The sequence below is a fragment of the Maniola hyperantus genome, chromosome 16, assembly GCF_902806685.2.
Source record: "Maniola hyperantus chromosome 16, iAphHyp1.2, whole genome shotgun sequence".
Taxonomy (NCBI): domain Eukaryota; kingdom Metazoa; phylum Arthropoda; class Insecta; order Lepidoptera; family Nymphalidae; genus Maniola; species Maniola hyperantus.
The window spans coordinates 9,957,947-9,985,530 of NC_048551.1; the positions used below are offsets into that span (position 1 = coordinate 9,957,947).

A 27,584-nucleotide genomic window follows, 5' to 3' on the forward strand; every position below is an offset into this window, starting at 1 on the left:
AAAAATAAAAATTTTTTGAAAAACGCTGAAGAGAATTACCGCGCGCAGATAGTCGCGAGCGATTTTCCGCTAGATATGTCCCTGGCCTAATGGAATAATTGAATAATAAATAAATACTTATGTCTCTTCAATGTTAGGGTTTTCGGAGAACAGCTGATCGTCGTTGTACGTGCGTAGATACTTCTTTGTGGACATGTAGAGAAGGAGACCCCATTTCAGCATCATGAATGACCATATCATTCGGATGATTATGCTCGTTTGTATTGGTGTTATATCTGTTTAAATAAACAAACACTTACTTAGTAATTTTATATTTTATCACTTGATCACCAATACAAACTATACCTAGTTTATTTTATTAAACTTTTTTAAATCAATTTAATTATGATTAGAAACAGAAGGATAAGAATATAATCTATACGTATAACAATATTATAGTCCGTACAAAATGAGAACTCACTCGCCATTTTAACTGTCTGTCTGCTAGCCTTTCACGGCCCATCCGTTCAACCGATTTTGACAAAATTTGGTATAAAGATACCTTGGATTCCGGGGAAGGACACAGGCAACTTTTTATCCCGGAAAATCAAAGAGTTCCAATGGGATTTTCAAAAACCTAAATCCACACGGACGAAGTCGCGGGCATCATCTAGTACTTAATATTAGTGTGATTTAGATATATTTTTCTTCAAGTGTAGGTAAAACCACAACCATAAAAATTATAAACAGATACACAGCATAATCTAGTGGATCGAGAAACATGTTTTGCATGTAAATTTTCCCTATAACATAAACTTGCACTAAGAAAGGATTTAGGGAAAAAAAGAAAAGAAACACAAAATTGCCAGCAATCAGCTTGTTTGATGTGATAACTAGATAAGCTATCTCATAAAAACAAAAAGTTCTGTATAGATACTTAATGTTATAGATATTTAAGCTGATTTATCAACAACTGTACTGCACTGATATACTCGAGTGTTCAGATAAGTAATAACGCTCCTTTATGTTGTGCAGTCATGTAATGGTGCTGCCACATTGCTGTTAACTAACACTTTACCAAAAAAAACTGGCCAAGTGCGAGTCATACTCACGCAGCGAGGGTTGTACTGCAGTCGTATTTTTCGACATTTCAATATAATAATAAATCAAAAACTATTATGCATAAAAATAAATAAGAATCTGTTTTAGAATGTACAGGTAAAGTACTTTTATATGATACCCCACTTGGTATAGTTATTTTACTTTAATCTGAAAATACTAATTATTTGTTCATGAACACATTTTAATTTTTTTTATTAATGTAACCACAAATTAACAGTTTTCGGATTTTTCCCCTTACGTGTGCTATAAGTCCTACCTACGTACCAAATTTCATGATTCTAGGTCAACGGGAAGTACCCTATAGGTTTCTTGACAGACAGACAACAAAGTGATCCTATAAGGGTTCCGTTTTTCCTTTTGAGGTATGGAACCCTAATATTACAATAATAAGAATTAATTATCTCAACTTTTGACAACTTCGGGCCTACCTAAATAGTAATACATACTAGTTCCAAGTTATGACTTACCAGCTTTGTAATAGATTTCCAAAAATAAGTAGAACAATGTTAGGGCCGTGCCAGACACAAAGCCAACCATGCCAAAGTCTCCAAGGTACTGAAGAGCTTTTCTAGAAAAATTCACATGCAGCGACTCTTTCAAGTAGTGACAGTGAAGCATAAGAGTTAGTCCTGCATGAATACCTGTAAAACAAGTTTTATTACATTATTGTTAGGTTAGTTATATAAAAAGTGTTATAACCTTTTGGGACATGCAAAGATCAAAGACTATTTACAGTCCATTAATTAATTATTATTGGTCATACTACTATACTACTATATGAGTACTTCTATACTACTCATACTTAAAATGAGACAAATTTTTGCTAGCTATATAACACTCTCGTTTTAAGTGTTTTAAGTTTGAACAATGCAGTAAAGTGTAGGTAGGTAGACTGAAAACTGTAGAGTACTTTGCTCAAACTTATGGCAGAGTTAAAATGAGAGTGTGCACTCTATAGATCTCACCCTAAGGGTGAAATCTATAGAGCACACTCTGACTTTGCTCAGACTTAAGACAGAGATAAAATGAGACAGGTGTATATTTCTCACATAAATCTGTCTCGTTTTAACTCAATCTTAAGTTTAAGCAAAGTCAAAGTGCGCTCTATAGATCTCAGCCGTAGTGTTTTAACTGAAAGCTAAGCTTTTGAGGCAAATCAACTAGTATAACTAAGTGCTTTTATTTAGTCAAAGGAATCTAAAATTAGAGTTCAGATTTGAAACCTATTTGGTGAGCTAGAAGGAAAAACTTTTGCTCTGGCTACGGCAAAATATGCAGAAATGTGGTGTAATAATATTTTTATTATTGTGTCAAAGTTTACAAATAAATAGCATAAATATTGACGTCATACGATAACTAACAAATACTTTTAATGTTAGCGTGAAAGTCAAAATACTTACCGGACAATAACGCCCACATTCCAGCTTCGATATTTGCGTAAACAATGCAAAAACATATAAATGCAGAGATACCTAGTATTGCACCAAGAGCACTTAATGCTATATGTATTTTTGTACGTAGCATCTTTATCTTCGCAACAACTACCCGAGTGTATGGAAATAGTTATCAACTAATCAATTCTCCAATACCCTTATTTCTTCACAGTAATAAAACCAAACACCGAAACTACGTGCAATTTTCCACCACTTTTCCAGTTTCCACTTTTTAAATTTAGTTTTTGAAGTTTCAACTTTCAAGTTGACTTTGACACTTGACAAATGATTATCTTCAATTTTTGCCACGCGCCAAAAGAGCCTTGTCGTGCTTGTCGCACTTTCGTCTGATCGCAGTGGTCGCAGTCGTGGTCACAGAGTACATTGGTTCGCGGCCGCAGTACCTACTTTTTGAGTCTTTGGACTTGACAAATGACAACTGACATTAATTTGACACAAAAAGTTAAAATGGCGCGTGAGAAGTTTATTTATAATTTGTTTTTGTGTGGTTATTATTTAAATTTAAAATTTAAATAAAATAGTAGTTCTCACTTTTCTACGAGGCGCCACTAAATAATAATAACAAAATCGGCTTGCAATACGACGACGCGCGACGGTCGGCTCAATAAAAATAATTTCGCCTTCCGTCGGTTGGTCGGCTAGACACTTCCAAATAATAAAATAAACATTAACACGTAAAGCACAATAAATATGAGTAAGGACCGAGATGGTAGAGTGAGCCAAGCTCAGATGAAGAAGTTATTGGATTTACTCAGCACAAATGGAAATTTGCTAGATGGAAGGGTGGTATACAAAGACACAAACAAACTGAAATTCTGGAAGCGTATAGCAGTGCAGCTGAATATTGTTGAGAATGGTGCTGTTAAGAACTTTCATAAATGGTGTAAAGTGAGAGAAATCCCTTGTTTTCCTATAATAAAATTCTAGTAAGTGCTAAATGTCATGTTTGTCATGATAAACGAAACATATTTGTTACTGTCCATAGAAACAGAATTCAAAATTGCAGTCAGCTGCTTGCTGTCCAAAATGACTCCAAATGCTGTCAGTAGCCATAGGCTCAGGAAGTTCATACCCACATTTTTGAGGAGTGTCCATGTGAATAATGTAATATGAAACCTAAATTCCATGTCTCCTCCATACATACATGCTATACAATTTAGGAGTTGCACAATTATTTAAAAAATTAAAATACATCTAGCTTTGTAGGATACATCATCAACCAAATTGCCGGCTCACTACGGGTCTTCTCTCAGAATGAGAAGGGTTTGCCCATAACCCACCACACTGGCCAAGTGTGGATCGGCAGACTTCACATACCTTTGAGAACATTATGAAGGCATGCAAGTTTCTTCACGATGTGTTTTCCTTCACCATTAAAGCAAGTGTATAACTTAATTGTTTAAAACACACATAAATCTGAAAGTTATGAGTTGCAGGCCCAGGACCAAATCCCAGCAGAGCCCCGACTGCTATAACTGCTTTAAAAAAAAATGAGTGTGTTTCATCTGTTGATACCTAAATAGGGAACACAGACAGACACGGCACACTGCTTTTATTAAATTACTAGCTGATGCCCGCGACTTCGTCTGCGTGGAATTAGGTTTTTTTTAAATCCAGTGGAATCTCTTTGATTTTTCACTCTCCAGATCTTTATCTATATCCATGCAAAAAATCACGTCAATCCATTGCACCGTTGCGACGTGATTGAAGGACAAATCAACAAACCAACAAACAAACACACTTTCGCATTTACAATAAGGGTACTCATTTCTTAATTTACAGATGTGGGCAGATTGGAAAAATAAGACTAAAAGGAAAGCAGATATTGTCTCAAGAAGAAAATTTGCAAATCAAAAACCAAATTTGACTAAACTAGAACTGAGGTTATTAAAATTGATAAACTATCCAATTCATGATGTAGTTGTTCTTAATGAAGAAAAGGTATTAACTGTAGTCTACTATCTATGCAGCTTATGAGTCCCATAGGTGAACTCTTTTGTTCCTTAAGTGTTGCCACCGAACACATGGAGGACTGCAGACTAGCAGGGTGTTGGTCCAATTAACTCCGTAGTGCTTGTTCACACTTCACGATATGCTATAGGAATTAATCTAAATATATAAAAGGAAAAGCTCAGCTCAAACTACAGGACGAACTTCTATCGGTTTTACGAACTATGTGCCCTGCCCACTGCCACTTCAGCTTTGCAACCCATTGGATTAATTTCAGAGACATCAAACACAAGAGATTGACAAATTGAATGACGACTTGGATCCTGTTGAAAGTAATGTTGATGATAACTCGGAAGGATTTAACGAGGACAATAGGGAATTTATAAGTCTTGGAGTTCAAGATAAGCAAGACTCCACTCATAGTTATGACATATTTGGTAAGTACTAAACCTTGTATGTCTGCGTGATTGCTTGTGGTTCTACTAGATGACATACGCGATTTTTAAAAATTCCCTGTCAAGCCTTTAATTTTCCAGTAAAAAGTAGCAGGATAACCTAGTGGTTGAAAGTTTGAGACCACCTATTTAAAGGGTCTGAGGCTCGATCCCTGGCATGCACCTCTAATTGAGTGTTTTGTATGTTTATAGCGTTTTAATTAAGGTACGGATACACTAGGGAACATTTTGTCCCGCAACATGACGCGCAACACTCAATATACGTGACGCTGCAACGTTGCATAGTGTCCTGCAATATGCCCCGCAACATTTTACTAGACGCGGGGCATGTTGCTTGCTCCCGCCTCGAGAGCGTGCGCACGTGTCCACTGTCCCGCGTCAGTGTCGCGCCATTTGTCACCGAGTGTAGTTGCGTACACAACCTCTTCTTTCTCGTTGTAGGAAGAAATTCCGCATCCACCACCTTCTCTTTCTCTTACATTTCAACACACTCGATATAATTACTATGTACGCAGCACTACTTATTAGCCAAAACTTCCTCGGGCGACGTTTCTATAAACACTGACTAGTGTGGCCGACACAATGTTTCGCGACATTTTCTCGACACGTTCCACGTAGTTGTTGAGGAACATATTACGCAACATGTTGCTCTATTTTTTCCATTTTCTCGACACGTTCCACGTAGTTGTTGAGGAACATATTACGCAACATGTTGCTCTATTTTTCCCCTAGTGTATCCGGGGCTTAAGGAGACCTCAGTAGCTGAGTACAGTGCGCGGCAGAAAATAATGTACACCTTTAGAATGAGATTTCGGCTTTGTAGAGCGTTGTCTCTGTCACTCATATATATATGTGACGTTTTGTCAGCGGTCTTGACGACAGAGACAATGCTTTATAAAACCGCTATCTCTTTCTAAATGTCGATGTACATTATTTTCTGCTGCGTACTGTAGCTCAGTAATGGGCTGGCGATCTTAATTGCTTATTATTTTATTTTGAAGTAAGGTAAGTATGACAAATGTAATGGAGAAAGAATTATAGTTTTACTTAGATTGTAAAGTCCAGTCCTCGCACCGGAAAGCGCAGTGTTGCGCAAGACCCCCCACTAGGTGGACAGACTTCAAACGAGTCGCAGGGAGCCACTGGATTCAGGCGGCGCAAGACCGTTGTGTGTGGAAGTCTCTACAAGGATCTATGTCGCAACTGTGGACGTCTATCGGTTGATAATGATGATAATAAGTCCAGTACCTACTTAAGTAAAAAAAAGTTTCAGATACTCAGAATATTTCCAGTGGCATTGAAGGAGTGGACATAAAAGAGGAAGGTAACAATCATCATTGCATAGCATCAACCTATGATATAAAATGTTTGATCATCACTCGACAGGTCGAGATTGTGACGTTGTAAATTTTGAACTACTAATTAGCGTTTCGCTTTTAATAAAAAATCTATTTTATGTTGATGATTTGATTGACATAAGTATGTTGGTGCCACCTAGCATCAAGGTGCAGAACTACGCGTGGGTCGATGTTCAGAGTTCATTCGAGCCACAATAGATGGCGTTTGCTTCGTTGTCAATTGTCGTAAAAATAAAACAAAATAATTAAATAAAACCATAATATCATTTGTTTATTGTTAAGTCATTAACAAAACGGTTCTTATAATATATCCTTAGGTTCCGCAAATATTCAAAAATGAATTGGCTTCATGATCAAACTAAATGAGTGCGGCCACACTCGGGTTGCGTCTGGCAACACCGATTGCTGAGATTTAGAATTTTCCTGGAGTCAACATGTGAAGACGAATTTTTTTCGTTCCAGGAAAATCTCACTTCTTTTCGCCCATGGCTTCGCCTGGAAAATACAATAGTCATAAATTTTAGTCATCCTAACGTATTTTCAATGTTTCATCAGTTATGGTGAGTGAAAAATCAAGTAATGTGGATTCGACAAAATGGCGGTTTGGTTAGAGAAAATCCTAATCTCATGATTTCTTTCAGTTCCAGTTATTTTAACTTCCCAAATAAATGAGGATAATGGGTTGTGGGTGGACTTCTGAAAACCATTGGTGGCCAGGAGTTCAATAGGTGAGTTGTGTTTGATCGGGAAAATTCCACGTGTCGAAATTTTCACACAGCACAAATTATAATCTTGTTTTTCTTTGTTACAGGGTTTACGTTTATGTTTTACGTTTACGTTTTACGTTTAGTTTCCGTTTTCCGTTTGCGTTTCCGTTTTTAGTTTTCGGTTTTCCGTATTTATTTCTTTTGCACATTCACGTTGGCAACTTAATTTCTATGGATAAGACTTGGTGAAAATCTTTGTAATGAAACATTTCGGTTGTGAAGAATCAAATAAATTGAGTTTTGGATCTTGGCCGATGCCGTCCAGCTACCTTGCAGTCTTCGCACCTACAAGTAAGCAAATGTTTGTATCCTGCAACAGTTTAGTGAACCTTCTTAGTGTATGTGTACAGTAAGAACCCTGTCTTTACTACTGAGCTTTTATTTTGAAACAATTTTATGAATTTTACTGTGTCATTGTCTATTCCATGCCAATGGCATCTTAAATTTAAAACATAGATCTTATGTACTATCTACCTAAGTCATTCTAATGTATCTAAATTAAGTCTTGGCATTAAGCTAGAATAACTAAGCATTATTAGCCATCATTCTGTATTAAGCGACCCCGGTAAAAGTTACATTAAAAACAATTTTGCCTAACATCTAGCAAATTTCATTTATAACACCTCATATGCATTACAAGGGAGTCGACGGCTAGCTTCTATTCTTTACTAGGTAGATAGATCAAGTAAAGTAAATTAAAATTATTTTTTTTCCTCTAATCTTTGTAAGGTGGTAGATTATTCCGTATCCGGGTATATTTCTATTCCGCCCGATTTACCACCCTTACAAATGGCGCCCGAACGTTTTTTTTATATAGTTATTTCAGTATATTTTGAGAAATTTTGTGAATTTTATGAAATGTACTCCGCTGAATGTACAATTTTCTAAGTGGTGACACATTGCAAAGAGCTCTAAGCTGTTTTTTTTATGGTTGACTAACTAAATAATAACTAATAGTTAGAAATTTTGTTTGATAGTTTAAGTATTTTTCTGAGTATAGTGCAACATTGGTTTTTTTTTCTTATTTAATTAACACATTATAAATGGTGCTTATGCCGTTCAATTATGTTATTTGACTTACCTTGGAGGTGTATAAGTGAATGTTTGCCTTCAGTTTAGTAATAAACATTGCTTAACTGAGTTGTTGTTGGGTATTGCTTTCAATAGTAAGTACATCTTATGTTTGAAAATTCCGGTAACCTAGTATAATTAAAGTTTTGAAACGCTATGTCCTGTTAACTAGTTACACACATACATTTATAAATACTAAGAGTTACAACTTGTGAAACTAAATATATAAACTATATTCAGAGATTACATTAAGTTCAAGTATGAAGTTATGAACAATTTTTTTTTCAGTGACTTGATACTTCATTATTTTGTTGAAATTTTGTTTAGAGCTGTGTTAAGGTTATGATAAAAGCTACTTCACACACAAAACATGTTAAGTTTAAGTGAATGCTGGTAGTTTAAAGTGACATTTAAAAACAGATTTTGTTGTATTTTAGGTTATGTGTTAAAAGTGTAAAGTAACAGTCATCAAACCATTGCACAATCTCTTTGTTTTTTTTTAAAGATAATATGCTAGTCAGAGTTCATTGCAACTTTGTTGCCTGTTTACTTTTGTAATTGTAAAGGTTGTAACACACTGTGTACTCATAAAGGTGATACTGCACCTTACAATCATTTATTCAATTTTGGGAAGTTTTATTTTGTTATATTTTGTTTACTATAGTAATAATATGTGCTTGTATTATTAACAATATTTTGGAATAGGAACATAATTGATAAAATAGTTAGGATAGACTTAAGAATATTGTTTTTGTTGTGTATTTTGCTTGTGTATATTTAATAGTTTAAATAACTTCTTTTGTGTTTGTGTTTAACCAATTTGTATAAGGCTAAACATAGACAGTTACACAAGCTCGATATTTTGTTAAATGTGTTTTGACTTAACACAATGGAACAGACTTTTGCCCAGTTTCATTCACTTTTGAAGGACGAATTGTGTTATGAGGTATCCATTCGTTCCGAAACTCCAGCACCTACAGTGCTAGGTTTAAAGAAACAGTTAAAACAATTAATTCAGGAAATTCCTTCTGAATCAATTTTAGAGACGGATTTCACTTCTGAAAGTGAGTTAGGGGTTATTACTAAAAAACTTCAAGACTTAGAAGATTTATTAAAAAAGTGTTCTGACACTAAAGATAGACATGCCCTCTGTAGGTCTAAAGCTTTAGCTTCACATTTGTACTTTAGAATTTTGAGAATACAGTGTTCCGAACTCAGCTTAATAAGTAGGAAGAGTGAATTACATACAAAGTTGCAGAGTTTGATTTCCAGATTAGATGCTGACAATGAGTCGTCTCACGACGAATCACTGGATTCCGAGAGTACCGCCGTTGACTGCACTGGTGATAAAAATGTGGCCAAGTGGAAGTTAAATTTCAACGGACAGGGTGATCCGCGCAGTTTCATCGAACGCGTTGAGGAATATAAAAGATCTTATGGCGTTTCAGATGGAAAATTATTTGTTTCTGCATTTCATCTTTTTACAGGCCGAGCATTGTTATGGTACAGAGGCAACAAATGTCAAGTTTCGTCTTGGTCAGAATTGAAAACTTTATTTTTAGAGGAATTTGATGCAGTAGATTATGACTACAGGTTGCTAGGTGAAATTCGAGCAAGAACACAAGGCTCTGAAGAACCTGTGTCTATCTATTTCGCTGTAATGTTTTGCATGTTTTCAAGGTTGTCAAGACCACTTTCCGAAGAACAAAAGTTACAAATTTTATTACATAATATTCGCCCTTTTTACTCAGAACAATTAGCTCTTGTTGACATTAAGTCTGTCGCAATGTTGAAGGAAAAGTGTCGCAAACTAGAGGCTGCGAGGCAGCGTTCCGCCTTATTTTCTGAGCCTACTAACAGTAAGGCAACTTTAAGTTCAGAGTTTGCTTACAAACAAGTGACAAAACAGATAAACACACTTTCAGTCACACCTGCACCTAAGGTTGATACAAGTAAAGGCACTGATTTTACGAAAACAAATAAACAACTATGTTACAAGTGCGGCAAGGGTAACCATTCCTTTAAATTTTGCAGGACAGTTCCGAAATTTATTAGATGTTTTTCGTGTGGACGTCAGAACTTTACAGTAAAGACATGTCCAAGTTGTAGTAAAAAGGCGACTAGTAAACCCGCTCCGGACAAAAATTCAAAAAACTAATTAGTAAGAACTGTGCAGAGACACAAGTAAAGAACTTGGTCAGTAACAACAAAACATCCCTTTTACCTGACACAGTTCTGTATTCAGTGGATAAACGAGACTTTAGGCCACATTTAAAGGTTTTTGTTGACGGTTTTGAGATTACAGGTTTACTAGATTCCGGTGCTTGCGCGTCAATTTTGGGTAACCAGGCGCACAAGGTTTTTTGAGATTCGGTTATAAATTGCATAGCAGTATTGATACCACATTTTCAGTGGCAAATGGAGACAAACTTGATTGCATGGGTTATATGTTTATTCCGATTACTTATAATTCCGTAACTCACATAATAAAATTTTTTGTAGTACCCTCTATAATAGCGGATGTTATTTTTGGCTGTGACTTTTGGAAAACATTTCAGTTAGCCCCTGGCATTTTTGATAATTTAGAATTAATTAAGGCACCTTCTCAATTTTACAATATTTGTGCGATTGATAATGAACAAATTCATACCATCACTTCTTTTGAAAACTTATCATCTCAACAGAAAGAATTAGCCCAATCTGTAGTAAATAAATTTTTAGATATTTCTTCAGAGAAAATTGGATTGGGTAGAACAAAATTAATTGAACATGTTATTGACACCGGTGATGCCTTGCCAATAAAAATAAAACAATATCCACTTTCTCCCGAAAAGAAGGAAGCTTTAAGTAAAGAGTTAGATAGGATGCTGGAAATGGACGTAGTTACTCCGAGTGAAAGCCCTTGGAATAACCCAGCAATTTTAGTGAAAAAGGCAAATGGAGACTGGAGATTTTGCCTAGATTGCAGGAAATTAAATTCAGTGACAAAGGGGGATTCATACTCAATACCGTACATTCCACAAATTCTAGATAGCTTGAAAGAGGCAAGGTTTTTATCATCGATTGATTTAAGTTCAAGTTTCTGGCAAATTCCATTAGCTAACGACTCTCAGGAAAAAACCAGTTTTACAGTTCCTGGTAGAGGGTTATTCAAATTTAAAGTCATGCCGTTTGGCCTATGCGGTGCACCAGCACGACAGCAGAGGTTAATGGACCAGCTATTTAATCAAAATTTTTGTAGTGATATTGAAAATGGAATAGTATTTTGTTATATAGATGATATTGTTATTTGTTCTGCTGATTTTGAAACCCATTTAATTTTATTAAACAGAGTTCTGGATAAACTAAAAATGGCTCAACTATCCATAAATTTTGAAAAATGTAATTTTTTTAGAAACTCTTTGAAATATTTAGGGTATATAGTGGATGAATTTGGTTTACGCACAGATCCTGGAAAAGTTGCCGCAGTTTTGAACTTTCCGACCCCAAAAACTGCACAGGAGGTAAAGATTTTCCTAGGCACTTGTTCTTGGTACAGGCGCTTTATTAGGAATTTTTCAACCATCGCTGCACCACTCAATAGACTAACGAGTAAAGGAAAGAACGCACCTAAATTTGAGTGGAGCGAACAGGCAGAGGTAGCATTTAATACATTGAAGAATGCGTTGGTAACCGCACCTGTTCTTGCGGTACCGAATTTTGAAAAACCATTCAAAATACATTGTGATGCTTCTGCATATGGTGTTGGCGGTATGCTAACGCAAGAAACCGATGGTTGCGATCATCCCATTGCGTATGTCAGTAGGAGCCTAAATAAAAACGAAAGGAATTACAGCGCGACGGAACGCGAGGCTCTAGCTGTGATTTTTGCAGTGGAGAAATTTCAGGCTTATTTTGGTTCCAAGCCAGTCACAATTATCACAGACCATGCATCCCTAAAGTGGTTCTTAAATTTAGAAAATCCCTCAGGACGACTCGCCAGATGGGGTTGTAGATTATCACAGTATAATTTTGTTATCGAACATAGGAAGGGTTGTGATAATGTGGTTCCGGATACCTTGTCGAGACTCATACACGTAGATGTAGTTGGTGATCGTAATGATAACTCTAGTCAACAAGTTTTGCTAGATGACTGGTATGACAAAACATTTAATGGCTGTAAAATCAATCCAGCAAATTTTCCGAATTTTTGTATTTTGAACGATAAACTATATCGTTACAGTAAATGTAAATACCAGCTTCTCAGTGAGTTCGACTGGAAAGAGGTAGTCCACAAGAACGACATCCTTAGAATTATGCAACAAAACCATGCAGATGCAACTGCAGGTCATTTTGGTGTGTTCAAAACTCATCGCAGATTATCCCTCAGATATTTTTGGCGTGGTATGTATAAGGACGTGGTTGAGTACGTTAAGAATTGTGATACTTGCTCTGCGTATAAACACACGACATCAGCCACTCCAGGTCTGCTAGGGAAGCCTAAAGTCTGCGAGAGACCTTTTCAGGTCATTTCGGCTGATTTAGTCGGACCTTTGCCTAGGTCTAAATCAGGATTTACATTTCTTTTTGTGGTGACGTGTTGTTTTTCGAAATATACAATGTTGTTTCCGTTACGGCGTGCCACAGGTGCCGCTGTTGTTAAAGCGCTAGAGAATTTTGTATTTTTGAACCATAGTGTTCCAGAGACTGTGATTGTGGACAATGGGTCCCAATTTACAGGATCTGAATTCCGTAATCTCATTAAGCGTTATAATATTCCGAAATTACACTACACACCACTGTACACTCCGCAAGTTAACCTTGTTGAGAGGTACAATAAGGTTATTATGACTGCTGTAGCCGCTTTTGTGAAAGATAACCACAGGTCCTGGGACGAAAACCTGTACAAGGTCCAGTTCGCCATAAACAGTGCGGTTAATGAATCCACTGGATTCTCCCCGTTCTTCCTTGTCCACGCTAGAGAACCGGTCTTAAATGGTTCCTTCTATAAGGACACGGATAAGGAGTACGAGGCCGGAATTCCAAGGGAGGAATACGCAGGAAAGTTTGGATCTTTGGAGGACATATTTGGTCAGGTTAGGAGAAATTTGTTTCAGGCTCATGCAGAGTATGCAACGCATTACAACTTAAGGCGTAGGTCTGCAAGCTATTCTGTTGGGGATATAGTGTGGAAAAAGACCTATCCACAAAGCGACGCTACAAATTTTTTCGCAGCTAAGCTGGCACCTAAGTATGAAAAGTGCAGGGTTGTCAAGGTTTTGTCACCTTTGGTTTACGAACTAGTTAGAGTAGCTGACAACCACCCAATAGGCACTTGGCATATTAAGGATATTAAGAAGTAGATATTTGCCATTACTTAGTTTGGTCTAAACTGTTTGAATATTTAAGTTATCAATATTCAATTAGGAATTTGTATGAGTGTAGTGATGTTCTGAGTTAACAGTTACATTACCATGGTTCAGTTGAGGAGGAATGTAGTGGATGTATGTAGGGATGAATATGTGATGATTGGAATGCTTGTGGTAGACCAACCGGTTGAGAAAGTAAAAATGCAAATATCGTACTTTGGGGATAACGAAAAGGGGGGGGTTTTGTGTTTTGTTTTCGTTTTCCTTCTAGATAATGGATCATTTCTGTTATTTTTCCGATTCTGTTCCGAGATCTATTTTCTAGGAGAGTTATTTCGTTTTTTTTTTTCTCATATTCCGATTTTGATTCGGTTTTATTTTTCCGAATGGGATAGAGAACGGTTGCCATATCAGATGGACCCGTTCACAACCAGATTTTCCGTATTTGTTGAGTAACAAATATTACGATGGTAGTTTAAAAGAGTGAACCACCGTAGGCCTAGACGCATTCTATCAGTCAGCTGAAGAATGATGCCAAGATGTTTCCACTCAAGTGTCTTAGACACCATGAAGTTTTTTTGTATATATTCTTTTTAGAAGTTAGGGTTGTGTAGTTAAGTATAATGTATAAAACCTTACACTGTTTTCAGTATATTTATTTTGTTAGACAATTTTCCTTGTTAGTAGTAGATGTGCGTTCACGCGTAACTTCTGTGTTTTTTTTGTTTGTTTGTTTCAGGCAAATTGTTAGTAGTTGTTGGATGACGCTGAGGGCAGCGTGGTTCAACCTGTTGAACCTTTTCGTAGGAGGGGAAGTATTGTGACGTTGTAAATTTTGAACTACTAATTAGCGTTTCGCTTTTAATAAAAAATCTATTTTATGTTGATGATTTGATTGACATAAGTATGTTGGTGCCACCTAGCATCAAGGTGCAGAACTACGCGTGGGTCGATGTTCAGAGTTCATTCGAGCCACAATAGATGGCGTTTGCTTCGTTGTCAATTGTCGTAAAAATAAAACAAAATAATTAAATAAAACCATAATATCATTTGTTTATTGTTAAGTCATTAACAAAACGGTTCTTATAATATATCCTTAGGTTCCGCAAATATTCAAAAATGAATTGGCTTCATGATCAAACTAAATGAGTGCGGCCACACTCGGGTTGCGTCTGGCAACACCGATTGCTGAGATTTAGAATTTTCCTGGAGTCAACATGTGAAGACGAATTTTTTTCGTTCCAGGAAAATCTCACTTCTTTTCGCCCATGGCTTCGCCTGGAAAATACAATAGTCATAAATTTTAGTCATCCTAACGTATTTTCAATGTTTCATCAGTTATGGTGAGTGAAAAATCAAGTAATGTGGATTCGACAAAATGGCGGTTTGGTTAGAGAAAATCCTAATCTCATGATTTCTTTCAGTTCCAGTTATTTTAACTTCCCAAATAAATGAGGATAATGGGTTGTGGGTGGACTTCTGAAAACCATTGGTGGCCAGGAGTTCAATAGGTGAGTTGTGTTTGATCGGGAAAATTCCACGTGTCGAAATTTTCACACAGCACAAATTATAATCTTGTTTTTCTTTGTTACAGGGTTTACGTTTATGTTTTACGTTTACGTTTTACGTTTAGTTTCCGTTTTCCGTTTGCGTTTCCGTTTTTAGTTTTCGGTTTTCCGTATTTATTTCTTTTGCACATTCACGTTGGCAACTTAATTTCTATGGATAAGACTTGGTGAAAATCTTTGTAATGAAACATTTCGGTTGTGAAGAATCAAATAAATTGAGTTTTGGATCTTGGCCGATGCCGTCCAGCTACCTTGCAGTCTTCGCACCTACAAGTAAGCAAATGTTTGTATCCTGCAACAGTTTAGTGAACCTTCTTAGTGTATGTGTACAGTAAGAACCCTGTCTTTACTACTGAGCTTTTATTTTGAAACAATTTTATGAATTTACTGTGTCATTGTCTATTCCATGCCAATGGCATCTTAAATTTAAAACATAGATCTTATGTACTATCTACCTAAGTCATTCTAATGTATCTAAATTAAGTCTTGGCATTAAGCTAGAATAACTAAGCATTATTAGCCATCATTCTGTATTAAGCGACCCCGGTAAAAGTTACATTAAAAACAATTTTGCCTAACATCTAGCAAATTTCATTTATAACACCTCATATGCATTACAAGGGAGTCGACGGCTAGCTTCTATTCTTTACTAGGTAGATAGATCAAGTAAAGTAAATTAAAATTATTTTTTTTCCTCTAATCTTTGTAAGGTGGTAGATTATTCCGTATCCGGGTATATTTCTATTCCGCCCGATTTACCACCCTTACAAGATGGCAATCGCAGAGGGGACTCCTCGCACAGCGCCCTCGCTAACCCGGTCCGGGATAGCGCGGGTGTGTGGGGCGTCCCCCCGCTTCATGCTCCGCTTGCCATCTCGACCTATCGCGTACTATAGTGATGCCAATAATTCCTATCTCTTTACAGAAAAAGACTCAAGTAATACAGAAACTTTAGATCACAGAGCCACAACACAACTTGATCTAGAAAAAGAAAGAATACATCAGAAAAGCGAAGAGCTAAGACTGAAAGCGATAGAGTTGAAACTAAAAGCTGATGAACTAAAATTGCAAGAGACTGAAGTTAGCAGAGTCAACTATTTGACGCAACTTGAGGAGCAGAAACTTAAGTGTATGACAGAGATAGCCGCGTCTTTAAAAGAGTAAGTTTTAAGGTTTTCCATTACATGCCAGTTTTTTTGGATTTTGGTTGATGTACAATATTTTCTGCCACCTACCGTAATCCAATCTTCAACACGAGGCATATGACTGGGCCTTGTACAAAAACAGATCTTAGCTGGGCTTGTATATTAATCCTAATTCCTAACCCTCTAAAAAATAGACGTGGAATAGTAATACTCTGTTTTGTCTTTTTCCTTCCAATGTCAAATTACTGATGACAGAGAAAGACAAAATAAAGTATAACTATTCCACTGTTATTCAACGTTCAATTGTTAGGCAGTTAGTCTATAACCTGCTCAAACTGCCATGTTGCAAATTCAGATAAGACTAAGGGCGAAATCTATAGAGCGCACTCGTGACTTTGCTTAGACTTAAGACAAAGTTAAAACGAGACAGATGTATACCTCTCACATAAATCTGTCTCGTCTTAACTCAAAGTCTGAGCAAAGTCAAGTGCGTTCTATAGATCTCAGCCTTAGTACTTGTTTTGCGTTCCCTATACACAATGGTACTGATTCTGAGCACAACCTAATTTTAGAGTATTCGCATACTCTTCTTACTAATGTAAAATGAAAAGGAACGACGCAGTTTGACAGTTTTAAATTTTATTTTTAGATGGTAAACCCGTGATTTTAGCGCACAGTCGCTAGCCTACTGTTTAAATTTGTAGCGTGCACTAAAATTTAGAGTCTTTAAATGTAAAGTTCATGTTCTGTCCCTTTTTAGCATTGTTAAAAAGAAAAGGATGCGGAACAACGGAACGGACAACGGAATCGGTGCCAATGTTTGCGTCCCCGACATCTGATATATGCGGCCGGCCTTAAACTCTGTCCTTTATTGTTTCAGATTAGTGGAATGGACAAGAAATTGCAGCACAAGATTTCATAATGTTATGTAGTAAAAGCATTAAAATAAACAAAATTTTTAAACAAGATTTTTTATTTATTTAACTTCTTATTTACAAGAACTATTTTAAAATCAGATAAAATTAACAATGATAATGTATTGAAACTTCTTGAGCTACAATACATTGCAGTATGCGGCAGAAAGTAATGTACATCGACCTTTAGAAGGAGATAGCAGATTTGTAGAGCATTGTCGCTGTCGTTGAGACCGACAAACGTCATATGGGTATGAGTGACAGAGACAACACTCTACAAAGCCGAAATTCATTCTAAAGGCCGATGTACATTACTTTCTACCGCGTACTGTACAATAACGCTATATTTTGTGACATTAAAAATTCAGGAAATGTTTATATCATAAACATAATTATTATTATTATGTACATACTAGGTCATTCATTTAGTTTTAAAGAATTTAGTATATTTTTAACCAGCAGTCATCAAACAAAAAATAAGAAATATTTTTTTTTCTACAATACATGCATGTATAAGAATAAATTTCAAAATAAATTTCTGTAATCTCCTGATAATAATATATTTAGCTTTAAAAACAAACATCCTTTTGGAAAATTAAATAATATTTAACAATTTTAAAAAAATCTGGAAGATCCATGGCAAATATATATGTTTACATAGAAGTTTTAGAATCATAATTTACGAAATAACGTTTTTAGGGTTCCATAGTAAACAAGGAACCCTTATAGTTTCGCCATGTCCGTCCGTCCGTCCGTCCTTGGTTAATCTCAGAGACTATTAGTGCTAGAAATCTGTAATTTGGCATGGGTCTAAATATTAATCACGCTGACAAAATGGTGAAATAAAATTTTGATATTTTTTTAGGGTAGATAGCTAAGATTTAAGTAGTCTCAAATAGTTAGGTCTAAGTTTGCTCAACGTGATAGCATCCAGTTCGGAGACCCGATGTATTCTGAGATGGCTCTTCATGTTGCAGCGCTGGGCATAGCCCCGCCCACAGATGGGGCACTTGAACGGAGTCTCTCCAGTGTGCAGTCTCATGTGCTCTCTCAGATAGTCTATGTGGTAGAAACTGCTATCACATACAGAACAAACGGCTGGTCTTTGACCTGAAAAATAAAAGATATATTTCATCATCCACAATTTTGCATGCCAGAAATGGCCAATTACATTGATATGTCCCGCAAATTGCTAATACGCTTGGCCGCCATTTTAGTGACTGTCTGTCGTTTTAGTGATTGTCTGTCTGTCTGTCTGTCTGTCAAGAAACCTATAGGGTACTTCCCATTGACCTAGAACCATGAAATTTGGCAGGAAGGTAGGTCTTATAGCAGACATGAGGGGAAAATCTGAACACCGTGAATTTGTGGTCACATCACAAGAAATAAATTAAAATGTGTTCATGCACAAATATTGCTATTCTCAACTTTCAAAGTACGATTACTATACCATACCAAGTGGGATATGAAAGGGCTTTACTTGTGCATTCTAAAACAGATTTTTATTTATTTTTATGCATAATAGTTTTTTATTTATTGTGCAAAATGTCGATAAAATACTATTGTAGTTAGGAACCCTCAGTGCGCGAGTCTGACTAGAAAATCAAAGAGTTCACAAAGGAATTTTTAAAAACGCGGATTTTTTTATATCCTTGCGGGCGATTTCGCAGGCATCAGCTAGTAATAAATAATAATAAGTTACCTGTATGAACCGATCTCTCATGCACCACAACAGACTTGGCACACTTGTAAGTCTTGGAACAGATTTTACACCTGTACTGCTTTTTCGGTCGCAAATGTTTTTCGTGCACGCTCCTATTGTGGTTGCGTAACTCAGTTTTATATGCGAAACCGCTACCACAAGCCGCGCAAATATAATCCCTGCTCTCCTCATGTTTTCTCTTTATATGCCTGTTTAAATAATATTGAGATGCCAACATTTTACCACAGTGCGGACATTGCATAGCTTTTTTGTAATGAACTTTTCTTTTATGAGACCACAGCTTTTCCTGACTCTTGAATACTTCACCGCATATATCACATAGTTTTGGAGGGTCTGGTTTGTGTACTTTCACTTTCGGTACCTCGATTTTTACTCTTTTCTTCTTGACAGGCTCAGCTTTTATTTCTGTTAGCAGTTTGAGTTTTTGTTTCGCCAGTTTTAATGTATTTGATTGTAGACTGAAAGGGAAATAATAATAATAATAATAAGTAACAGGCTAAGAAACAAAAAATTGCATGGTTAATGTGTCTAGTAGATGAAGTTTGACTATAATTTATTCATCAAACAAAGTTCATCTACAAGACAGGCAAAACAGACAAAGATTAACTTAATTTTATAATGACAGAGTATAATACTTTTAAGCTGAGATTCAAGTTAAGAAAAATACTTATTCAGTTGTACACAAATTTATACTATTATTACAAAGGGGAAAGATTAGTTTGTAGAGTAGATTGGTAATATAATTAAAAACTCTAAAACTCCTGGACCAATTTTAATAATTCTTCCATTAAAAAGCTACTTTATCCAGAAGTAAATAACTTATAATTAATTACATAATATAATATGTACCTTGGACAAAGTTGCGGGCAAAAACTAGTTTAAACGAAATTGACAGGTCTAAAAGTATCTAGCTATCTTTGTCCATAGGAATCATTTTGCAAAGTATAGTTTCTAAATAAAGTTAGTATTCTTACAATCATTAATGAAAAAATTAAATAATATTACCACCATTTGTCTCCATTCCATGCAAATTGACCCTCTAATATTGAGGAGGCTATTTTATTTGTCACCTGTTTAGTATTAGTAGATGTGTGGTTTCTTGTTTTTCTAACCGGTTTTGTTTCATTTTCTTCCTTTAACTTAACTTTTAACTTTACAGGCACCAGAAATTCTTTGTCCTCATCACTAAAACCATCATCACTATTATCACTCCTAGAGTCTTGAATTTCAGTTTTAATATTATCTACTTTGATTTCTTCCTCTGCGAGTCCATTCTCAATTATTGGTACTTCAGTGTCTTGTTTAACTATATCGATGCCACTTTGCAATATTTTACACGAGTCTTTGTATTTATTTATGAAGTTGTATGCACTATCTAGAATGTCGCTGCATATGTTACATATGAAACGAGGGTAGCCATTGATATCTTCTATCTGTAAGAGTAAATTAAGAGTCTTATAAATTACATTTCATCTTTTTAATAAATAAAATCAAGAGTGAAATCAAGATATAGTTTATTTTTAAAATTTCAATGACAGATAGACAGACATAATATGGGCTGGACTGATAAGGGTTTCTTGTTTTACTATGGATCCTTAATTTTTTTTTAATTATATTATATATTGTCTATATGTCATATAGTACAATAGTATAATAATATAGTACAACAACAATAATTACTATTTGTTGTTCAAAAAGTTTTTTCTCTTGAAAACCCTCTCATGTTTATATTTCAGGGTCCTTGATTATCTATGTATATTTTGAAAGTTGATGATAAACAGATTACCCAGCTGTATTAAATTATTTACATATTAATAATTGATTTTTGCCACCACTGCACGGACACAAGTCAGTGAATTTTGGCCCTGAACGTTCGCCACGTACGAGGGAATTCCAGTTCGAGATAATTAATGATTTCTATGTTAACCGAGCTGATTGATGATTTTTTTACGATAAAGAGCGTAGTTTGCTTAAAACGCTGGCAGCATTGTTGTGCAATTGTTCTAATAATACGTAGACAGAGAGTTTATGTGATGAAATCACGAACTTTCGAGTTTCATTGAGTTGCTAATCTTTCGACAGTTTTACATATCCATAAATAGGATTAGTGAATATATTGGTTAAGATAAAGAAACATACCTTTTCTCTCAAACATAACGATAGTTTAGTTAGAGTATCGTAGTTTTCTTCGTCATCTATTTCGAAAATTGGAATTCTAGCCCCCTCTTCAAGGCATATTCTACACAAACTTACGATACGGTTTTCATTATGTAAATTAAAGTTCTTAAATAAAATTCTTCGAGTTTCAGACATCCCGTGTGTCACATTAGGTTCTATAAAAGCTATAGGTTTAATTTGCCCAGTAACTTTTAGTATTTTATTAATATTTGAGCTGGCATTGCAATTCCCTGTTTATCAACAACACAACGCAAAATACGTCAATGTCAAAATTTTTGACATTCATTTATCAGAAAAATGCGTTTCCGGTTTAGTGCTGTGCATATATTGTTCTCTATTGTTGCCACTTGCAACAAACACAAAAAAAAACGAAAATCTTGCCTAATAGGCAAAACTAATGGGCCTTCTTTATTATCCAAGGGTCTAGAACCTGTTTGGCAATTTTTTCTCTCATATTATTCAGTTAAACTGGCAAAGAGTATTATAATAAATTCAGTAGGGCGATTGTCTAAAAGCAAAACTCAAGTTTGCCTGTTTGGATACTTGTACCATATCAAAAAAAATTGACGAGAGTCGAGATCACAAGACCAACCATAGACACACTTTTATCAATAATTTGTCTTCTGTCATCAGGTGATTTGGGGTAGGGAGTAAAAAGTACGCAAAGTCCTGAAATTGGGATAAAACGTTAATATTTTCCTAAATCAATATGTCTGGGAAAGAAAAATTAGCGATTTTCCCATCCCGGGGGTAAGTGCCAACTTCCACATAGATATAAATAATGTTAAATAAGCCTGGATGCTATTATCTTTAAACATCCTTATTTTGGTTTTTAGTGCTCAAATGTTAATAAAAGCCCGCCTGGCTGGTGCAGTTAAAGGTCACGGGTTGCTGAAAAAGAAGGCAGATGCCTTACAAGTCAGATTCCGTATGATTTTAAGTAAAATTATCGAGGTAAGTTATGATGTTCTAATTTGACGTTTGTGCGTCGAAGTATCCTTGCATTTGCAATTTTTGTAGCCCGCCTGCCTGCTTCTTAAAAAATATTAAATCAAAATCGATTAGCAGTAATCAGAACTGAAAGAAATAATAAAAGAGAAACAAAACTGAAGGTTTCGTTTTAAATTGAATTGACCTGGTTTTGAAAATGTGTATGAATATGACTGAGCGTGTAACACTTCAGCGCTCTAGCAGTAGAAGAAGGCAAATTATGAAATTGAAAACAAATACTATTAAAAACAATGATTAATGTATTTTACATTAAAATGTACTTTTCACTGGATGATAGTTGCAACTTTGTCAATGTCGATTTCGATTTTTAAAAGTCTCATGGGGGCTCTGATTTTTTGATAAAAATACAAAATATCCTACGTCCTGCAAGCAAACTTTCTATGTACCAAATTTTGGTTAAAAAGTTTGGTTTGGTTGGTTAGTCTGTGAAAAGATATGCAAATAGACAGACAGAAGCCCTTTCACATTTATAATAAGTATGGATTAGTATAGATCCAATTTTAAAAATGTGATGCACATAAAAGAAGAAGTACAGAGAGGATGTTGCATACCATGCAGCTCCATGTAATAATTATTGTGATAATGGCAAAAAATCTCAAGAATTCAACACCCATACTTCATATTTGGTATTCTGTACCGAAAGGCGCTAATGCGACTCTTACTACACCTCCACTGTCTGTTTGTCTGTACACTCATGTGTCTGTCTGGCAATGGGGTGTATGTCATGAACCATAATAAGTAGAGAGTTGAAAGCGAGGTTTAGATTAGCAACAAAACTTGCAGAAGTTGACTTCCGCAAGCTATTTCTACCATGTAAACAATCACGTCAAGCTCAGTTCCGCAAGTTTTGTAACTTGCTGGACTTGCCGCAAGTCACAAATGTATGTACATGTACAATATTGCTCGTAGTGTAAACAATTCTGCAAGTAATTGCAGAATAACTTGCAAGAAGTTATTGCTTGTCTAAACCTCGCTTAACAACAAATAATAAAAAACCAAGATGGCAAATTTCAAAATGGCTGCCATGCAAATTAAAAAGTAATAGTGTTGTATCTTGTAAATGGTACAGAACCCTTTGTGTGCAAGTCCGTAACTACTTGACCAGTTTTTTTTAAATTATATTTCAGACTAAAACCCTTATGGGTGAGGTGATGAAAGAAGCTGCGTTCTCCCTTGCAGAGGCCAAGTTCACTACGGGTGACTTTAACCAGGTGGTGCTACAAAATGTCACCAAGGCACAAATTAAGATTCGCTCCAAGAAAGACAATGTTGCTGGTATGTTATTTAAATCAGAATTCAATTTTAGTTTATTTTTCAACTAGATGTTGCCTGTGACTTTGTCCACATGGTTTTAGCATATATTTTTTCATGGTTTGCCCTCATAGATAGTAGTAAGTAACCGTACCTGGATGTGCAGAGGTTGACTTCTGACACACTGGCGCTGCGCTGTGCTACGTGACGTGACGTGCCAGTGCCTTGCTCTGTACAAACTCTAAACTATATTTGCCGCGCGCGTCGGTCAAATGCGCTGTGCTCTATAACTCATAAACTATATCAATAGAATAGAATGAAACAGAAGTCAAACCTACTGTTAAATAACTAATAAAGAATTGTGTTGACAAATATATTAATAAGTTTCTACATCTTGATAAAAGTTACCATTATGAATCATTTCAGGTGTCACACTTCCAATTTTTGAGTCCTATCAAGATGGTTCTGACACATATGAGCTAGCCGGTCTAGCGAGAGGAGGCCAACAGCTGGCTAAGCTCAAAAAGAACTTCCAGAGTGCAGTCAAGCTGCTAGTGGAGTTGGCGTCGCTGCAAACCTCATTTGTGACTCTGGATGAGGTCATTAAGATCACTAACCGACGTGTCAACGCTATTGAACATGGTGAGCTCCCCATATTGATATTGAAGGTAGTTTTATTGCACATTAATTTAAAACAATTCATTATCATTGTTAAACAAGAAACCCTTATAGTTGCATCTAATGTAGTCCATTTATTTGTCTACTAGCTGATGCCCACGACTACGTCCGCGTGGAATTAGGTTTTTAAAAATCCCGCGGGAACTCCGGGATTTTCCGGGATAAAAAGTAGCCTACGTCTTAATCCACGGTATAATCTATCTCCATTCCAAATTTCATCAAACCGTTCAGCCGTTTATGCGTGATTGAGTAACAAACATTCAAACATCTAAACATCCAAACATCCACACTTTCACATTTATAATATTATTAGGATTAGGATTAGGATGTGTTACAATTATTTTAAAATAAACTGAGCTGTAAGTTTGAAAGGGCTTTGAAGATTTGGACTACCTATAGTGCGCGACAGGTAGATGGCAATCGGTGTAGGAGGTGGGGGACGCCCTGCACACCCGCACGTCTCCCGCGCCCGCCCGCGCCGCTTTAGCGTGGGGGCAGTGCGGGTGTGCGGGGCGTTCCCTCCCTGATTGACAATTCGACCTGTCGCGTACGATAGTTGTCAGCCATTTTTCTTTTTTCGGATATTGATTAATACAAATCTATTACTGCTACACAGAATAATTATTGTGACCATGATTGAAAAACTTTTTGGTTTATTCCTTTGATATGATGCCTTGCTTAACAGGTATTTTAAAGTGAGGCTTTTTAGACAGTTTTTGGAAAAAAATTCAAAAGTTTTTAGCAACTAGCATACTTTACTGTTCCATGTTCTAGCATGCACTTGACTAGTTATTTAGTTATTTTATGTGCCCAGTGATCATCCCTCGCCTGGAGCGCACACTGGCGTACATCATCTCTGAGCTGGACGAGCTAGAGCGTGAGGAGTTCTACCGGCTCAAGAAGATCCAGGACAAGAAGAAGATCATCAAAGACAAGGCTGAGGCGGTGAGTATGCATCTGCATCTGGTTCCTCCTTCACCTTTCTACTATCGTACCGCAAGGCATCATCAAGAACTGCACCTCTCATCATCATGATCAACCCATCACTGGCCCACTACTGAGCACAGGTCTCCTCTCAGAATGAGAAGCCTTTAGACCATAGCCCACCATGCTGACCAAGAACAGATTGGCAGACTTTACACATCTTTGAGAAATCAACGAAGTATCATCATCATTATCATGATTAACCCATCGCCAGCCCACTATTGAGCATGGGTCTCCTCTCAGAACGAGAAGGGTTTAGACCATAGACCGCCACGCTGGCCCATTGTAAATAAGCGTTGTATTGTAATAAAGCGTGGTATAGTATGTCCAAAACCCTTCTCACTCTGAGAGGAGACCCGTGTTCTGTAGTGAGCCGGCGATGGGTTGATCATGATGATGATGATGATTGAGTCTAAATTTTTTTTAAACCAAAAGTGAAATGGCCGTCATAAAAACCATGTATCATTGTTTTTTTTTTCAGAGAAAATTAAAAATGAAAGAACAGGGCAGAGACGTGCGCGACATCGCAAACTTACTCGACGAGGGCGACGAAGACTTGCTCTTCTAGGCACGGCCGCCGTACAGCTTCTATTTAACCTGTTAGTAGTGAGCAGTCAAATTGGAGCCAATGTTTGATCCACATTTATTACATTGGAGCCAATGTTAGATTCACAATAATCAGTTTGGAGATAGTATTTGATCCATAATTACTTTGGAGACAGTATTTGATCCATAATAATCATATTAGCATTTGTTTGATCCAGAATAATTCAGATTTGAGCCATCCGCAATAATCAAAATGGGTTCAGACCTAAATTCCTCACTGATAGGTCAATGAACATTGTGTGCAAATAATTGCGTTGAAAATTGGAGCCAATGTTTGATCCAATGTGATATTATGTGCCATTTAGTCTGCACAAAAAAAAAACTTATCCTACATTATTTTATTTTACGTAAGACATTATTATTGTTAAGGCGAAGCTATATGAAATGATTATTGCAGGATTTCAATTCAATTAATATTTGATCCAACATTTGCAATAATGTTTGTGAATTATTTCTCGAAGGCTTCCACATTTTGACTGTGTTAAGAAATTGATATTACAGTGTTCATACACCTGTACATACTTAATTATAATGTCATTGTTGTTCGCTTGAAATCGTAACTTATTATCATTGCGTTACGGTTTTAAATCAAATAATACGCATCGGTTTTTTTCAGTAGTTATCTTATTTATAAGCATTCCAGCAGTTTTCTTTTAAGTGTAATTAAAAAAGAAGATATTCTCTTTTCATTCTTTTTGTTTGAAATAATAAGGTTAAATGAAAAATGTTCAAATAAATACAGTAAAAAATATCATTGGTTGGTGACTCATAACGGTTAACGCCCACTGAGATTTTCGTCTCTGTCATTTGTATGGGATTACGTAACAGAGAGAGCCCTATACTAACTTCTTTCCTTGGATATAGCCTTGGTATAGCAGATGCCTTCCTTAATAAAATATCGACCTTATCGGATTCGAATACAGTTGTAGTTAGAATACAGGATGTAATATTCATGTTTTTGTCCTTGCAATAACTAACAGGCTTAAATGGCAACTCTATTGGAATTAGATAAGGTCGATATTTAACTGGCGTCGTACGATATTTGCCGTTCAGTCTACGCTGGCCCCTAATGCTAAAGGCGGCGCTACATGCTTGCTACAAACAGCATACCACATCGGCAAACACCAGTACTTTTTATACACGGTGTTTGGCTTGGCTGCCAATCGGATCGAACGGCAAACGCTCCCAAGCGTTGGCAAGCATACGCAAACACCCGTCCACACGCTTGCCAGCGCTTCTTGTTTGTCGCAAGCATGTGGCACCGCCATACGGTAAACTTGATAAAGTATTTAATTGTCGTTGAAATGTTGTTTGATAGATTATGTTAAGCAGACATGTAAATACAAGTTGGTGAAATGATATACTTATTAAATAAAATATTATTGACGAAATTGTGGTTTGATTTTGATAATGATCTCTAGAAGGGGTTTTGAAAAATGAAATACGATATCGTCGAGTTACTCCATCATGTTATAGTCCGCGACAAGTTGAGATGGCTATCGGGGTATGAGGCGAGGGGGACGCCCCACACGCCTGCGCCTTGTTAGCACGGGGGGTGTGCGGGGCGTTCCCACCCCGATCGCCATATCGGCCTGTCGCGTACTATACATCAGTGTGCTTAGTATGAAATACAACCAAACGTTGATAGAATTCGAATATCGGAAAATAATGACGTTATAGTGAAATGGATCTGAATATCCTTCATTTAAGTAAAAAATTCAGTATCACTGATTTTAATTTCGCAACAATACCGTTGGGGCATTGCATTGGTTTGTGTTGGATCTATGGATGAACTTGAGCTTTAAAACGAGGCTATTAAGGCCCATTTCATTTTAACGCTGAAGTTATGGTGTCCCGCACATTGCCACTTCTTCGCAATTCGTTGGACTACGTCTGGTCTATTCTATTCTGTACTACAGTACGCGGCAGAAAGTAATGTACATTGACATTTAGAAGGCGATAGCAGATTTGTAGAACGTTGTCCCTGTCATTGAGACCGACAAAACGTCATATATGTAGGTA

The 27,584-nt window shown here is 36.3% G+C and overlaps 3 protein-coding genes across 6 annotated transcripts; 2 read left to right on the top strand and 1 right to left on the bottom strand.

The window, feature by feature from the left end:
* Positions 1–2,964: 2,964 nt before the first annotated feature.
* On the top strand, positions 2,965–17,183 carry LOC117989451 (uncharacterized). Of its 3 annotated transcripts, none has more exons than XM_069503848.1 (6): positions 2,965–3,443; positions 4,338–4,496; positions 4,783–4,942; positions 6,228–6,284; positions 15,998–16,232; positions 17,098–17,183. In XM_069503848.1, exons 1-6 carry the CDS (start codon positions 3,246–3,248, stop codon positions 17,147–17,149), a joined length of 861 nt encoding a protein of 286 aa, XP_069359949.1. In that variant the 5' UTR covers positions 2,965–3,245; the 3' UTR covers positions 17,150–17,183. The 3 variants fall into 3 exon arrangements, with proteins under 3 accessions (XP_069359949.1, XP_034832709.1, XP_034832710.1); XM_034976818.2 differs by having other exon boundaries at positions 6,234–6,284; XM_034976819.2 differs by lacking the exon at positions 6,228–6,284 and having other exon boundaries at positions 2,967–3,443.
* LOC117989527 (zinc finger protein 211-like) lies at positions 17,173–21,286 on the bottom strand. Of its 2 annotated transcripts, none has more exons than XM_034976900.2 (4): positions 20,994–21,286; positions 19,863–20,287; positions 18,834–19,312; positions 17,173–18,241 (listed from the first exon to the last, which is right to left on the bottom strand). In XM_034976900.2, the coding sequence occupies exons 1-4, from the start codon at positions 21,165–21,167 to the stop codon at positions 18,006–18,008; spliced, it is 1,314 nt and encodes a 437-aa protein (XP_034832791.1). In that variant the 5' UTR covers positions 21,168–21,286; the 3' UTR covers positions 17,173–18,005. The 2 variants fall into 2 exon arrangements, with proteins under 2 accessions (XP_034832791.1, XP_034832790.1); XM_034976899.2 differs by having other exon boundaries at positions 19,860–20,287.
* Positions 21,287–21,622: 336 nt separating this feature from the next.
* On the top strand, positions 21,623–26,953 carry LOC117989413 (V-type proton ATPase subunit D). The gene is made up of 6 exons (XM_034976768.2): positions 21,623–21,782; positions 21,869–21,986; positions 23,171–23,318; positions 23,721–23,936; positions 24,787–24,917; positions 25,438–26,953. Exons 1-6 carry the CDS (start codon positions 21,742–21,744, stop codon positions 25,522–25,524), a joined length of 741 nt encoding a protein of 246 aa, XP_034832659.1. The 5' UTR covers positions 21,623–21,741; the 3' UTR covers positions 25,525–26,953.
* Positions 26,954–27,584: the final 631 nt, after the last annotated feature.

What these genes read in the sequence shown, in the direction of transcription:
- LOC117989451 (XM_069503848.1), top strand. Translation starts at nt 3,246, where the DNA reads ATGAGTAAGGACCGAGATGGTAGAGTGAGCCAAGCTCAGATGAAGAAG. An exon ending in TCATAGTTATGACATATTTG is followed by an intron (nt 4,943 to 6,227) that starts GTAAGTACTAAA and finishes AGTAAAAAAAAG; the next exon opens with TTTCAGATACTCAGAATATT. An exon ending in ATAGCCGCGTCTTTAAAAGA is followed by an intron (nt 16,233 to 17,097) that starts GTAAGTTTTAAG and finishes TTATTGTTTCAG; the next exon opens with ATTAGTGGAATGGACAAGAA.
- LOC117989527 (XM_034976899.2), bottom strand. Translation starts at nt 21,167, where the DNA reads ATGTCTGAAACTCGAAGAATTTTATTTAAGAACTTTAATTTACATAAT. An exon ending in CGTTATGTTTGAGAGAAAAG is followed by an intron (nt 20,288 to 20,993) that starts GTATGTTTCTTT and finishes TTACTCTTACAG; the next exon opens with ATAGAAGATATCAATGGCTA. An exon ending in TGGAATGGAGACAAATGGTG is followed by an intron (nt 19,313 to 19,859) that starts GTAATATTATTT and finishes TTTCCCTTTCAG; the next exon opens with TCTACAATCAAATACATTAA.
- LOC117989413 (XM_034976768.2), top strand. Translation starts at nt 21,742, where the DNA reads ATGTCTGGGAAAGAAAAATTAGCGATTTTCCCATCCCGGGG. An exon ending in TTTTAAGTAAAATTATCGAG is followed by an intron (nt 21,987 to 23,170) that starts GTAAGTTATGAT and finishes ATTATATTTCAG; the next exon opens with ACTAAAACCCTTATGGGTGA. An exon ending in TCAAAGACAAGGCTGAGGCG is followed by an intron (nt 24,918 to 25,437) that starts GTGAGTATGCAT and finishes TTTTTTTTTCAG; the next exon opens with AGAAAATTAAAAATGAAAGA.